Raw genomic sequence first — 17,161 nt, forward strand, 5'->3', positions numbered from 1 at the left:
TCATCAATTTCCACATCACATGTATTATTTATCCAACATTCTTCTAAAAACACAATATCATAAGTGCACACAAAATTTTTAAATTTTACATCTTTAATTTTCGCCTCAAACCCACCATTTACATTCCATGATAAACATTTATTTGTAACTGAAATTTCCGACGGATCCTATGCCGTGATCATATCACTATGAATTTCACTACCGGCGGCAACGGTGTCGTTTCCAATATTTACAGACTCACTTGTTTGTTTTTTCAATTTCCTCTTTTTAGCGTTTTCAATGGTCACTTCAATTGGCCCACCTGAATAAACTACATCTCCAATAACTAATTTATCCCGAATTAACACTGCCTTAACATCAGCCTCTCTAGCTTTTTTTAACAACGGAATAAGGGATTTACATATAGATTGTATTATTTGGATGAGGATTTGAGCTAGCCTATGAAAACACATTAATTAGTTACCAAAGGATATTAACTTTGATGATTCAATTAACTTTTACTTAAAAACAAAAGACAACGAATTTAATGTCATCTTTCCCTATTTTTGAATGTAATTATAAGACTGTTCAACTGGCAAGAATACCCCTAAAGCGGACAAGCAGTTTATTCTTTAAATTGCAGTCATTGAATATCAAGAAAGAAAATAAATCCCGAAATTGATTTGAAACTGTAATACTCATTAGTTTTCCTAGAAAATATTCACATCCCTTGGGGATTATTAGTGTACCTCCAGTTGCATATATATATATGAATGTCGGAACAATTGTGATGATGGCGAATTTCTTCCTTTATTCGAGAACAATCTAATTGATATATAAATCTGTGATTTTACTATGTTCATAACTTCGATGAACCAAAGCAAGTTATATATCGACCTGTATTTAAATCAAATTGGTTCTCTTTTTCTTCTTTTGGTATACAAAAGTCTATCGAATTCGTTGATTACATACCGTTGGCATACATGGACTAGTCTATTTACAAAACTTTAACCCCAATTTACACAAAATGTATGTTCCTTTCTTATGTTCAATGTATACATGTATATATTTTAAATTGCGCTATAGTTCCGTAACTTTATATCCAGGCGTATAAACGAATCGTCGACAAGTGCGTACATTTTTTAAATCAATATTTCTGGTATGTTCCAATCTGTCCTTTACTTTTGACAACGAGTATATTACATTTTTCCAAATTAACCCTTGGAAAAAATATGTAAATAGATTTCTACTTCTTCAAATCTTTTTTTTTTTTTTTTTTGGGGTATTATTATATTTTTATAAATAATATTCTTCACACCAGAAATGTTATTTATAAACAAGCGTATGAGTTAAGTAATGACTAGTATATTATATCACTTTCGGACACGCAAGACAGAGATGTATATTATACACCTGATAGTTCAAAATGAAAAGTTATAAGTTATCGGCCGTGTACACTGACCAATACCTACAGAAGGGAAACGATGCATGAACTTGCAAGCCCGACAGGAAATCGCTTGAATACCTGGTCGTGTCACCTCACACCCCTCACAATACCTTTGGGAGTAATACCTTTAGCCATGCTGCTGATCAGATGAAGGAAGATCCGAATTTATTTGAATAAAGTTTATTACTTTAAAGAATTATGAACGAATTAGATTTTCGAAAACAATTTTCACGGAACACTTATTTATGATTTGAACTTTGACTTTTTAACTAATTCCAATATTAACAGTTTAAAAATAACAGACTATGGTTATTTTAAAAAAAATAAGAACATTTTCCGTATCAAGTTAGTTTATATTATAATAGTCAGATAAAACAACCGTACGATTGACAAGATATCGACACGCAATTACGACTACATCGGTTACTGTAGTTTTGGACCTTTGTGGTTTATAGACATATCGTGATTTTTAATCGGAGAAGATGACAAAATGGCGGAACGCAGACAATTGATACTCAAAATTTAAAATCGATGGTGATCTCTTATCTAGCGGAATAATACTTTAATATCTATAAATTTGAGCATTTTTATACAGAATGGACATAATATCAATTTTTGAATTTTTGCGAAGTTTCCCTTTAATGATTTATAAATTCAGGCTTACTTTTACAAAATGGGCATTTTTAATGTGTAATCATTATGGACTTTTATAAAAGCTTTAACAGACAACATCACGCATGCAAGGCTTGATTTTTTCGCTATCAATTTTATCACGTCTTAGATTGTGGTTTACCATCCACGTCGTGTGTCTTCTAAGAGTCGAATATTCCCGAAAAGGACTGTTTTGCCGAGTGTAGATTTGCATTGGTATACGACGTGTCTCGGTTTTTATACTTTTATGTATTCATGCATTTTTCTTATATAAGTACGCTTGTATCTTGTGTTCCTCCGTTTGTTTGTACTGTATTCCTGACACGTAGTGTTGTCATTTCAGCAATATTTTTAACATTGCTTAAAGGCTGGAGGTTTAGCTAGCCATAAAAGCAGGTTCGACCCATCATGGTTTCTAAAACAGCCTGTACCAAGTCAGGAATATGGCAGTTATCATTAAAAAGTCAGTTTCTATATATTTTGTAACCCAGGTTTATTTTCTTTTAACCGATTGATGAATTTTTATCAGCTGTGTACAACTGTTGCCTTTATCTATCAACTATTCAAGCCAAATCTATGTGCTGTATGAATCAGGTTAATGTAGAAGGCAAAAGCATAAATCAGTTATACATAATACACTACTTTTTCCTATTCTGAACATCAAAACTTGTTAAAAGAATAAGTTAAGGATTTGTTGTCCTCATATTTTCTTGGCCATATTGTCCCTCTTATTTTGATTTGACAATAATACTTGGTATACTTGGTATAATTGTTATTCATTTTGTGCAGTTCACCACACTGTTTTCATAGTTTTTTACATGTAGTTTTCAGACTTTACCATTTTATTTTTGTATAGGGGCACTGTGACCCCTTGGGAATAGAACTTGTTTTGAAAACCACTTGTCACTTAGAGGAAAATCAATTCGGAAAGTCCATAATCACATGGCAAAATCAAATAACAAAACGCATCAAAAACGTATGGACAAGAACTGTCATATTCCTGACTTGGTACAGGCATTTTCAAATGTAGAAAATGGTGGATTAAACCTGGTTTTACAGCGCCAACCCTCTCACTTTAAAAAATTCATACTTCCGAACAGCAAAATCAAATATTATTTCTAAATTTAATTGTAAACTTTTATTTAACGCCATCTAAAACTTTTAGGAATTTTGGTTCTCAATGCTCTTCAACTTCGTACTTTATTTGGCCTTTTTAACTTTTTTGGATTCGAGCGTCACTGATGAGTCTTTTGTAGATGAAACGCGCGTCTGGCGTATATAATAAATTTAGTCCTGGTATCTATGATGAGTTTATTTATATTGCCATAGATCAAATTGATTCGTTCAGTATTTGTTGAACTGTTTTTGTTTTAAATACGTCTTTTTGATAGCTACTTTAAATGATATTTCAAAGTGTCTTTTTATTATGTAACTTTCACTACTGTTTCATGATAAAGCGAAGGTTGTCACCTCTTAAACAATTAACCCGCTGAGTCAGGAGCTTGTTGTTCTAAGGTTGTCGTTTGTTTGTGTGGTTCATTAGTGTTTGTTGGGTTTCCTGTTTAAATTGTCTTACATTAGTCATTTAGGGCTTGCTGTTCGGCGTGAGCCAAGGATTTGTGTTGAAGGCCGTACTTTTACCTATAAATGTTTACTTTTGTGACTTTGATGGCGAGTTGTCTCCGTGGTACTCATACTACATATTTATTTATTTTTTTAATAAAAATTTCTGCGACTGTCATACAATTGAGAATTTTGGCTTAAGGTGTAATCTCTACATAAGTTGTTATCCATTTATTTAATGTCTTTGAGCTTTTGATTTTGCCATTTGAATCGGGACTCTCCTATTTGAATTTTCATTGGAGTTTTGTATTTTTGTCATTTTACTCTTGGTATCTTACGTAATTAACAATACAACACCATAATTTTGATTTGAATAGTCTTGCTGGATTTATTAAAATTTGATTATTTTAAGCTAATCTAGTTAAAAATACCAAATTTGCCTTTGTGATCACTTTGAGATCGCACCGTGTTTCGTGTCTATTATAAAAAAAAATCCAAAGATCTTCTCCTCTGGAACAACTGAACTAATTTCAACGAAACCTTTGAGATAATCAAATTCATTAGTACAAAAAATGTGTGAAAAAGACCAAATGACAAAAATCAATGCAAGAAATGTTTACATGGCTCGTTTTAATGATGATGATTACAATAATAATAACAATAATAATATTTATATTTTTATAATAATAGAATAAACACAGTTAATTTTAATAAAATAATCTTCCTTGAGATTCTCACACACAAATTACTATATATTTACAGATACTTACACATAGTTGTTACATATAAATAGTTCAATGTAACATTATAAAAAATAAAACTGCTATAGAAGTACATGTTGACAAAAAAGTTTAATATGCAAATTTAAATAATCAGAAACAAATAGTTATATCTATCATAGTTGTTCATAAACCGATACAAGATTATTGTGGTTTTGAGGTGGCATTTATAGATGGGTCTATATTCAAAAGGGGAGAAAGATACCAGAGGGACAGCCAAACTCGAAAAATAAACTGACAACGCCATGGCCTAAAAAATAATAGTACACAAGACACAATATATAAAGGAATGAATAGAATTGCATGCACAGGTAGTTTGGTAGTAATGAAAGTCATGAGAAACATTGCAGTCAAAACATTTTTCATTGAGATATAAAAAGAATTCGTGTATTTATTATCTGAATAAAATAGTACTTATCTTTTGCAAGTGGCTACTCCCATTTCATGATTTGAGTGTTGTATTATATTGATTATTGCTTTATGTTGATTTGTGTGTACCAATAAACACATAAGGAGTTTAAGAAACGATTTATTGAACAGCTCAGCTTTTATCTAAGGAACTATCAATTTTCTATATAACCAATATTTCCAAAGGACATAATTTTTATAAATAATTGATCGTCACTGATTTACAGTTTTGTAACAGATACTACTGATTTAATATGATAAAAGTTTAAAAAATATCTGGCAAGAATCGAACACATGAGAGCGCTACAAATACATATTTACATATAATTATTGTTTCAAAAGGGCATGATCAGATTGATTTTCAAACTAGTCAAAGACATCACTAATCTAAACCTATCACATGAGTTTCATAAACATCTGGCAAAAAATGAACAAATGAGAGCGATAACGATGCAATTTTCCAATATAATAAATGTTTCGAAGGGGCTTAACTCTTTTAAAAATAATTGATCGAAACTTGTTTTTGGACTCGAGATACTGCTCATTAAAACATGATAGAAGTTTCATAAAAATCTGGAAAGAATTGAACACATTAAAGCGTTAACGATACCGTTGTGACTAGTCCATATAATTAATGTTTCGGGGGGACAATAATTGTGGTGTTTTATTATATCTTCAATTATTTTTCATTAATGTTCTTTAAATAAAGGTTATATAGATATAGGAAGATGTGGTATGAGTGCCAATGAGACACCTCTCCATCCAAGTACCAATTTATAAAAGTAAACCATTAAATGTCAAGGTACGGTCTCCAATACGGAGTCTAGGCTCATGCTAAGAGTTTGTCTTTAAGTCTCTGTTCTCTGGTTTTCCCCCCAACTCAGAGAGTAAACAATTATTCATAGGTATCTGTTATTTTTTTTACTTTTAATTGTATTATTTTCGCTATGGCTAACTAATGTGGTCTTTTTTGTAACATTTGGGTTCAGACTGTGAAAACATTTTATTTACTATCAAAACATTTTTCATACTGTAAAAACATTTTTCATACTGTAAAAACATTTTTCATACTGTAAAAAAACATTTTTCATAAAGTTGTAGGTTCATTTGAGTCTTTAACCATATTTGTGTTATAATTCTTTTTTTATATATTTATGATTTGTTGTAGTTTATCTTCTAGAATAGTTCTTTTTTTCATAGTACATGTATATATAACATGTACTAATTGGGCAATAAATTCATACAATGTACCGCATAAAGAATTTCTATCGTCTGGTCATTGTTATAATTTTTCATTAATAAATACTGTTTAAACGAATCTCAAAAATGTTTACACCACTCAGTCTAACATGATTGTGCTACTTTGTGGTGGTCAGTTTAGTGGAGCAGGAGTGACCGGAGAGATAGTCCTACAGATGGCTATCAAAGATGGGTTGAAGCATGATTTTTTTAAATCAAACTGATACAATTTATTATATTAAGCTCAAAACAGTATAAATACAGCAACTGTTAAAGTGATAAGGGTTCCTGCAAATGTAAGCTGTATAGATATCTTTCAAAAGTATATTCTAAATTTTGAAAGTCTAGTAAAAGTAAATATAAATAACATTTTTTTTTACAACAAATGAGATTCATTTAAAACAAAAAACCAAGTGAACTATTTTCCACTTTAAATATAACAAAATAAAAAAATACAGATCATAATTGAAAGTCTAATGCAGTAAAATCACAACATATCTGTAAATGTGCTTAAAAATAAACTATCATAAAACATCGAATTCGTATGTACTTGAATCACATTTGTATGTTTATACAGATCCAACATATATAGCCATTTCAACTAAAAGAAAAAAGTTTAAAACCAGATTAAGTGTCCTCATATTATAGCAACTACATATTTTGGTTAAAGCCGTATTTTTTTCATATCTATTAAAGTTATATGCGCTACCAGTAATTGAAAATGATATCCTGGATCCATCATGCTAAGCCTTAAAATAAAGAATGACCTCAGCTAAATCATCGATATCTATACTGTTGCATTTACTTTAATATATATGCTCTCAGGGTAGTTTCTAGAACAGCATTTACAAAGCTGTTAGTTGATATGGCCATCACTACATGATTCACTATTTTTTCAGAAATATTTGTGAGCATTTATTATTGCAATGGTCAAATAATGGACAAATTGGGCAATAAATTGATGATTTCAGGAACAGTTACAAACAAATAATGCTATCGAAGTTTTTATTTTCCCGATAATAAAAACATATCTTAAATGTCTGGAGCTATTTAGGTACATGAAACCAAAATAAACATAAAATAACCATACATTGTCTCCAAATATAAATTCTACTTGCACAAAGCTTAGAAAGTGGTAGAAAGCAATGCTGTTTTGGAGCAGTAATGCTTATAATATAGTATATGCAGTATAAGTATATAATATATGCAGTATATATATAGCTGATACATTTATTTGATGAGTGACGAAATCATGTATTAATGTGTATATTAAAAGTAAAAAGTGAAAAATTCAACTGCATTCTGCAAATATTTTTGTTGTTGTATGTTAAAGCAACTTAAAACTCATTATTGCACTGTTAATATATAAATGTTATGAGATATATAAAAAAAAAAGTTATAACACTAAATATAATAAATAATTGCAATTAAAATATTTCATCATTAGCATGCATTTTATATATCAAAGTTTATATAAAATTTAACATGTTATTGAGAAACCCAACAAAATATCCTGAAAACATCAGACACAAATATTTTATATTCTAGATTTAGGTCCATCTTATTGTCAAGAACCAAACTAACATAGATTCCTTTCATTTAATGTAAAACTGGTTCTTACATGAACATATCCTTTTAAAAGTGTTTTTTTCATGTACATAGTGGTTTGATTTTTTCTTCTATTGCATAGTATTTAAAGTCTGCATCAAGTCGGGAATATGGTAGTTATTATCCATTCGTTTGATGCCACGGTATTTGAGCTTTTGAATTTGCCATTTGTCTGGGGACTTTCCTCATAGTTCGGTATGTTTGCTATTTTACTTTTCCTTTGTCAACTTTACTTGTGTAGGGTATATAAAATTAGCCTTTCATATAAGACATAGATTCAAGCATATTTTGTGACAGACATACAGGTATTAAAAATGATTAATTATCAAGTAATATGATTCGTTATTTATCTTGAAGTCAGGACTTTCAACAGAAGGATGGCAAGTCTAGGTGTTCTAACTCTACAGTTTATACGTATAAAAAATGTGGATAAATAATAATCAACCTATGTTAATTTTCAACTTTCACTTTTCGATAAATAAAAATGTTTTCATTGGAATAAGATAATGATATATCTCATTAGAATGATTAATGGTATTTCTCACTGAACTTATGTTTGGGGTATTCCCAATTGAATTAATGTTGATAGTATCTCTCACTGAAATAATATTAGGTTAATTGTCATTCATACTTCAAGTATTTTAGCTGTAGCTCTAGAATAAGGTTCATGGTGTTTCTTACTGAGGTTTATAATACTCAAAACTGCTTATTGTAAATGCCTCTTATGTCAGTGAATTTCCTTGAAACGCTTCAATGATTTATAACAAAGTGATTCTAATAAGTATTATCAAATACAACAGTTAGGTTTTTTTTAAAACAGTGTAAATGTTCATGTTGTGTCTCACTGTTTAGTGACACTATCATAAGATGGTGGAGGAGCAGATGGCTGTTCTGGTGGCTGATTTAAATCAATTTTAACATCTGATGATAGTCCAGTTGGTCCTGATGGGTATGAAGCTTCTGGCTGTGGATACGGTCCAGGAAACTGCTGCTCGGGAGGAGGAAGACCTGGTCCCATTGGATAACCTGCTGTCGGACCCATAGAATAACCTGTTGGGCCCATTTGATAGCCTGTTGTTGGACCCATTTGATAGCCTGTTGTTGGACCCATAGTAAAACCTGCAGCTGAACCCATAGGATAGCCTGCAGCAGGACCCATGGGGTAACCAGGATTAGTTCCCATTGGATAAGCAGATCCAGCTATATGTCCACCTTGCCCTTGAGCTGCCATTTGTTGCATTAACACCTGGTTTTGCATCATTATGACTTGGTTGTTCAGTGCCATTTGTTGAGTGGTCATTCTACCCATACGAAAGTTTACACCAAATTTACTTTGATTTGAGCATAGATAAAATAGTGTATAAATGTTCAAAACTGCACAAAGAATCACAAGAATCAATATAGGTATAGCAACACTTTTATACTTTCCTATATTAGAATCACATGCTATGTCTGAATCTGGGAACCAGCTTCTATCGCAACTTGAATATACTCCCGACATAGATGAAAAGACAATCCCCATAATACAGGCCATGAAACCAAACATAATTATAGCTGTACTACAAGATAACTGAAAAAAAAACAGGAAAAAAAAGAAAATTGTCTTCAGTTTTATGTTCATCATTACCTCTTAATAAACCATTGACATTTACTACATGTATCTTTACTGATCACTCATATGACAAACAAATAAGAATCACTAAAATAAGAAATATGAAGTCATATGATTAAACGAAGTACATGTAATTAATTTGCTGTTAAAAAGTTAAAATCTTATAAATAATAAACAGCTAAAGCTTTCTCTTAAAATGTACTATTATGCAGAAACTTGAAATTCTATCAGGTGTTGTCTTTGCCTTAGTTTTAATTACAATTATATGGTCAGTCAAATGCTTCATTTATAGGCTAAATCATTGTTTTCAATGTTTTATGGACGCAAATAAATAGAGAGCAAAAAGATGCTTTTTGTTTCACTTTTAAACTATAAGAATAGTTCATACCAATTGAGCTAGAGCCGCTGAACCTGATGTTCCTTTCTTGTATAAGTTAATGAAATACATTCCTTTCAGTAGAAACTGAAAATAAAACAAAAATCGTTTTGTCCTTGTGAAACTGAAATCAAAGCAACAGAACTGCATTGCCAGTACATAATGTATCAAATAGAGTTTCAATTAAATTGCTTTACACAGAGACAATATTTTATAAATGTGATTGGCAACTATGCAAAATATTGTTACATTTAATTAAGCCCCCATGTTTTCATTGGCAATGCTTCAGTATAAATGAAAAAAACAAATTTCTCAAAAAAACTAATAAACAAGAATGTGTCCATAGTACACGGATGCCCCATTCGCACTATCATTTTCACAGGCATAGATTACCTTAGCTGAATTTGGCAAAACTTTTAGGAATTTTGGTCCTCAATGCTCTTCAACTTCGTACTTTATTTTGCCTTTTAAACTTTTTTGGATTCGAGCGTCACTGATGAGTCTTTTGTAGACGAAACGCGCGTCTGGCGTATATACAAAATTTAGTCGTGGTATCTATATGAGTTTATTTCCATGTTCAATGGAACGTGAAATTGGGTAAAAAAATCTAATTTGGTATAAAAAATTGGAAAGACCATACCATAGGGAACATGTGTACTAAGTTTCAAGTTGATTGGACTTCAACTTCATCAAAAACTACCTTGACCGAAAACTTTAACCTGAAACTTGCACTTCCTTTTTCTATGTTCAGTGGACAGTGAAATTGGGGTCAAACGTCTAATTTGGTTATGAAATTAGAAAGATCATATCATAAGGAACATGTGTACGAAGTTTCAAGTCGACTGGACTTCAACTTCATCAAAAATTACCTGGACAAAAAACTTTAACCTGAAGCGGACGGACGGACGAACAGACGGACGCACAGAACAGAAAACATAATGCCCCTCTACTATCGAAAGTGGGGCATAAAAATTCATTCACATCTTAATTGTTGATGAAATAACATGTATACAATCACCACACACATCTTCATTCCTTATATGTTTAAAGATTGGACCAGTGTGTTTAGAGTATTAGAAACTTAATTAAAAGGAAGATTGCGGTTGTGTTGTATTCCAATTAGCCTAATAATTTTAGCGCAGTATCTTTTTTAAAAAGTTAACAGGCAAAGGACAAGTGATGATTAAACTTCTATTCATCGTTCTTTAAATATTTGAGAAAACTTGAACATGACAAGGGATTGGAGCGATAACGTCCCGAGGTATAATCTTAAAAAGCTACATTATTAACATCATGTCGTTATCTTGAGTAAAAATATAAGAGTGATGATTTCAATACTGGGAAAGATATACGAAGATGTGGTATGAGTGCCAATGAGAAAATTCTCCATCCAAGTCAGAATTTGTAAAAGTAAACCATTATAGGTAAATTAATATATAATAAGTATATAACAGGTTCATTGATTTAATGGCATGCTAATGTCACCTTAGTATATTTTGCCTCTTTTAAGATAATTTTTATACCCTATTAAGTCATAAAAGTTTGTTTTTTTTTTAAATGAATCACTTATCTTAGTCCTCTGTCAAAGGAACACATCAGGTAAATGAATGGTTAGATTTGAGCGGGGTTCGAACTCACAACATTAGTGTTGACTGGCTTGTGATTACGGTAGAAACTACTTAGACCACTCGGCCACCGAGGCGATATGAATGGTTAGAAATCCTAATCAGTACACAATGTAAGTTTCAACAAGCTTAGTTTTATGATGTAAAGGTCGTGGTGAAATCAGTTCGTAGTAAAAGGAGGGTGAGAGTGCAGTAAGCTCGTGGTAAGATCGCAAAGGTAGCTGTATCATCATAGCGAGAGCGTACAGAAAGCGCCGTTCTATAAGAAGAGACTGTGCTTCGATCTCACAGCGACGTAACTACGACCATCATGTTATCTATTCTGTTACGCCGTTCCTCAATTTATATAGTTCGTTTCATTATATTCTTAATCTATTTATGTGTTCCAGTCTGGAAGGATTATTCATCTTTAACCTTATTAAAACGTTAAAACATCGTATCATCGATACCTTTCCCTCTCTCACACGTATCCGTTACAGGAAAACTGCAAGGTCATTACGATCACGAGGAACATTTCGTCGAGACGTCATCTTGGACACAATTCGTGGCTAACCACAGAGTGAGTTAATTATATAACATTTTATTTAAAGCCTTCAAATTGCCTTTCGTATAATTGAACGTTTTCTCCGTGAAATACTGGAAATGTAACCGTTCTTGAAAGTACAACAATTGTTTTTTAACTTTTTACCATTTGTTAGATTGGTTTGAGAATAAATTGTCAGTACCTGATATTCTTATTGCTTGAGCCCAATCGTCGGTTATACTTAATGGTCAGGCCATTACATAATCATTGCGAACCAACTACGCTATTTAGAAGAGGCCTGTCCCCTGGTCGTAACTTGCCATCACTTTCAATGTCGTCTACGGATTAGAGTGTAACCTTTGCGCATATGTATACGTCTGTGACACGAAAGGAAGGATAAACAAACGTATGTGCGGTCATAGATCAGACATTAACCTCAATGCAAACGACATTCTTTACCAGCATTTCAATCAGCCAGATCATTCCATCGTTTCTATGACAGTTCGCATTATCGAAAAAAAAATATACCACAGCACTAACAATCCTCATCTTGCAACGCCTCTCCGTAGACAAAAGGAGGACTACTGGAAAAGACAACTGGGACCTTCGTGTAGCTCGGTGAATGTGATGAATATTTTCAACTCTACTCCTAGACGTAGACGCAGTCATGGTCATCGTCATTATACATCACCTTCTCTGCATGATGTCTCTATTAATGACTTGCTGCCATTTATACAAAAGCCGTTAGGTATTCATCACATTCACACGAAACTTTATTCATAACCCCTTTCAAAACTTCATTCTCTGTTCAATTTATGTTTGGAATCCACTGTTACAAACCCTCATTCAAACCAATACAAACTTACAGCTATCATTTCGGATATAGCAAGTCACAGACTTTTCAAACCAGTCCGCATTGGAAAAGATGAAAAAAGAAGAGATCTTTTCTTAATCTTTCCTTTGCCAACAAAGGTATCGATGACGTCAAATAAGGCATTATCCTTCATCAGATACTCTTTTTAGAAGTGGCCTGTCGCCTGGTCGTAAACTTGCCATCACTTTCAATGTCGTCTACGGATTAGAGTGTAACCTTTGCGGATATGTATACGTCTGTAAAACGAAAGGAAGGCTAAACAAACGTATGTGCGGTCATAGATCAGACATTAACCTCAATGCAAACGACATTCTTTACCAGCATTTTAATCAGCCAGATCATTCCATCGTTTCTATGACAGTTCGCATTATCGAAAAAATATACCACAGCACTAACAATCCTCATCTTGCAACGCCTCTCCGTAGACAAAAAGAGGACTACTGGATTAGACAACTGGGACCTTCGTGTAGCTCGGTGAATGTGACGAATGTTTTCAACTCTATACTCCTCGATGTAGACGCAGTCATGGTCATCGTCATTATACATCACCTACTCTGCATGATGTCTCTATTAATGACTTGCTGCCATTTATACAAAAGCCGTTAGGTATTCATCACATTCACACGAAACTTCATTCATTACCCTTTTCAAAACTTCATTCTCTGTTCAATTTATGTTTGGAAACCACTGTTACAAACCCTCATTCAAACCAATACAAACCTACAGCTATCATTTCGGATATAGCAAGTCACAGACTTTTCAAACCAGTCCGCATTGGAAAAGATGAAAAAGAGAAGAGATCTTTTCTTAATCTTTCCTTTGCCAACAAAGGTCTCGATGACGTCAACTTAGGCATTATCCTTCATCTGATACTCTATTTAGAAGTGGCCTGTCGCCTGGTCGTAAACTTGCCATCACTTTCAATGTCGTCTACGGATTAGAGTGTAACCTTTGCGGATATGTAGACGTCTGTGAAACGAAAAGAAGGCTAAACAAACGTATGTGCGGTCATAGATCAGACATTAACCTCAATGCAAACGACATTCTTTACCAGCATTTCAATCAGCCAGATCATTCCATCGTTTCTATGACAGTTCGCATTATCGAAAAAATATACCACAGCACTAACCATCCTCATCTTGCAACGCCTCTCCGTAGACAAAAACAGGACTACTGGATTAGACAACTGGGACCTTCGTGTAGCTCGGTGAATGTGATGAATATTTTCAACTCTACTCCTCGACGTAGACGCAGTCATGGTCATCGTCATTATACATCACCTACTCTGCATGATGTCTCTATTAATGACTTGCTGCCGTTTATACAAAAGCCGTTAGGTATTCATCACATTCACACGAAACTTTATTCATTACCCCTTTCAAAACTTCATTATCGGTTCAATTTATGTTTTGAATCCACTGTTACAAACCCTCATTCAAACCAATACAAACTTACAGCCAGCATTTCGGATATAGCAAGTCACAGACTTTTCAAACCAGTCCGCATGGGAAAAGATGAAAAAGAGAAGAGATCTTTTCTTAATCTTTCCTTTGCCAACAAAGGTCTCGATGACGTCAACTTAAGCATTTTCCTTCATCAGATACTCTATTTAGAAGAGGCCTGTCGTCTGGTCGTAAACTTGCCATCACTTTCAATGTCGTCTACGGATAAGAGTGTAACCTTTGCGGATATGTAGACGTCTGTGAAACGAAAGGAAGGCTAAACAAACGTATGTGCGGTCATAGATCAGACATTAACCTCAATGCAAACGACATTCTTTACCAGCATTTTAATCAGCCAGATCATTCCATCGTTTCTATGACAGTTCGCATTATCGAAAAAAAATATACCACAGCACTAACAATCCTCATCTTGCAACGCCTCTCCGTAGACAAAAAGAGGACTACTGGATTAGACAACTGGGACCTTCGTGTAGCTCGGTGAATGTGATGAATATTTTCAACTCTACTCCTCGACGTAGACGCAGTCATGGTCATCGTCATCATACATCACCTACTCTGCATGATGTCTCTATTAATGACTTGCTGTCATTTATACAAAAGCCGTTAGGTATTCATCACATTCACACGAAACTTTATTCATTACCCCTTTCAAAACTTCATTCTCTGTTCAATTTATGTTTGGAAACCACTGTTACAAACCCTCTGCAACGCCTCTCAGTAGACAAAAAGAGGACTACTGGATTAGACAACTGGGACCTTCGTGTAGCTCGGTGAATGTGATGAATATTTTCAACTCTACTCCTCGACGTAGACGCAGTCATGGTCATCGTCATTATACATCACCTACTCTGCATGATGTTTCTATTAATGACTTGCTGCCATTTATACAAAAGCCGTTAGATATTCATCACATTCACAAGAAACTTTATTCATTACCCCTTTCAAAACTTCATTATCTGTTCAATTTATGTTTTGAATCCACTGTTACAAACCCTCATTCAAACCAATGCAAACTTACAGCTATCATTTCCGATATAGCAAGTCACAGACTTTTCAAACCAGTCTGCATTGGAAAAGATGAAAAAGAGATCTTTTCTTAATCTTTCCTTTGCCAACAAAGGTCTCGATGACGTCAACTTAGGCATTATCCTTCATCATAACTTAGTTCAGTCGAAAATACCTCCTTATTTCAAAGATCAGTCTGTACCAATCATTTCTTATACATATACCAAACGTTTTGCAAATAAAATTTTCAATTACAAACACGTTTTGCAGGATCTCAATATTGACGACTTCAAGTCATAACCACCTGATTGCACTTGTGCTAGTTCCCAATTCACATATTTATCCGGCTGGCCGCGTTAATACCGGTGCCCTCAACATTATCAATAACACTTCCCTGCGAAACGTGTTATCGAAAGGTCCGAAATATCGTTAGCCTAAATCCATCAATTGGAAATACAACTTCAAAATTTTGATGGATTCAGTCGAGGATTATGCCAGGCAATGGGCTAAGCGCGAGAGGGAAGCAAAGACACTCTTTCCGCATGGATCAAGGCTGTGAGGTCGTTGGTACAAATCAGAATTAAGAAAATAAATGGGTCTATCAATGCCCATGCTACGTCAATCTTTAAAGACCCCAATGTTGCAAAACACTTATCCTACTTCCATGACACATATGTTGTTGTCCCAGCAGATAAAGCCCAAAACAACATCGTTTTTGTGTGTAAAACTCATTACATTGCCTGCTTGATAAACGAATTAGGTATTGACAATTCACTTGGAAACTCAACATATACCATCACGACACTTACCAAAGAGGAAATCATGGATAATCATAGGTCTGTGCTATGTTCCTTTGGAATTTCAACCAAAGATGAACAACTGGATCTTCCATCACTGTATTGGACACCTAAACTGCATAAGTGTCCTTACAAACAATGGTATATTGAGAGGGGTAGGAGGGGTCCTGATCCCGAAATCCGGGCTTAAGAACACGAAATCCCGAGGTCCCGAATTTAAATAAATTTAAATCCCGACATCCCGAAATTCGTAAAAGAATTCCCGGATCCCGAAAGGGTCAATCTCGAAATCTCGAGCTTAAAAACACCCGATCCCGGAGTCCCGATAAAGGTCCTATCCCCCCTCTATATTGTTGGGTCTTCCAAGTGCTTCACGAAACCTCTTTCTAATTTATTAACATGTATTTTATCATCAATTAAAGCCGGGCTTCAAAGTTATTGTGAAACTGCCTATTCTAGAGGTGGCGTAAATCAGATGTGGATACTGAAAAATTTCATATATCTTTTAGAGTACATACAATCTAACTCTCTCTCATCTTGTAATAGTATTAAAACATTTGACTTTTCTGCACTTTACACAAGTATTCCACATTCCAAATTAAAAGACAAATTGAAAGAGTTGGTATTGCTTTGTTTCATAAAAAAGAATAGCCAACCTAGATACAAGTATCTTGTCTTAGGGAGGGATACATCCTTCTTTGAAAAGGATCACTCTAATTAAAAAAAAAAAAATCCTGAAACTGACATTATCAAGATGCTTGATTTCCTGATTGACAATATATTTGTTACATTCGGAGGACGTGTTTTTCAACAGACTGTCGGCATTCCAATGGGAACCAATTGTGCCCCTCTTCTTTCCGACTTTTTTCTTTATTATTATGAGACTGACTTCATACATGAACTTCTGAGGAAGAAAGATAAGGAGTTATATCCTTTAACTTTACTTTCCGCTATATAGATGATGTTCTTTCACTAAATAATTCAAAATTTGGTGACTATGTTGAACGCATCTATCCCATCGAACTATAGATAAAGGATACTACAGATACAGTTAAGTCGGCCCCATATCTTGACTTACATCTAGAAATTGACAATGAGGGTCGGTTGAAAACAAAACTTTTCGACAAAAGATATGAGTTCAACTTTCCAATTGCGAATTTTCCATTTCTAAGTAGCAACATGCCAGCAGCACCTACATATCTCCAAATTAAT

At 33.7% G+C, this 17,161-nt stretch overlaps 1 protein-coding gene across 4 annotated transcripts in view; it reads right to left on the minus strand.

Annotated features, from left to right (window-relative positions):
• Positions 1 to 4,472: 4,472 nt before the first annotated feature.
• LOC139519351 (uncharacterized) overlaps positions 4,473 to 17,161 on the minus strand; it is a 28,442-nt gene continuing 15,753 nt past the window's right edge. For all 4 annotated transcript variants that reach the window (XM_071311350.1, XM_071311353.1, XM_071311352.1 and 1 more), the window contains exons 4-5: positions 9,675 to 9,749; positions 4,473 to 9,244 (exon numbers count right to left, since the gene is read on the minus strand). In XM_071311350.1, the coding sequence (XP_071167451.1) occupies positions 8,516 to 9,244; positions 9,675 to 9,749 (804 nt within the window). In that variant the 3' untranslated portion in view covers positions 4,473 to 8,515. The remainder of the gene's footprint in view (positions 9,245 to 9,674; positions 9,750 to 17,161) is intronic.

The sequence above is a fragment of the Mytilus edulis genome, chromosome 4 (genome assembly GCF_963676685.1).
Source record: "Mytilus edulis chromosome 4, xbMytEdul2.2, whole genome shotgun sequence".
NCBI lineage: Eukaryota > Metazoa > Mollusca > Bivalvia > Mytilida > Mytilidae > Mytilus > Mytilus edulis.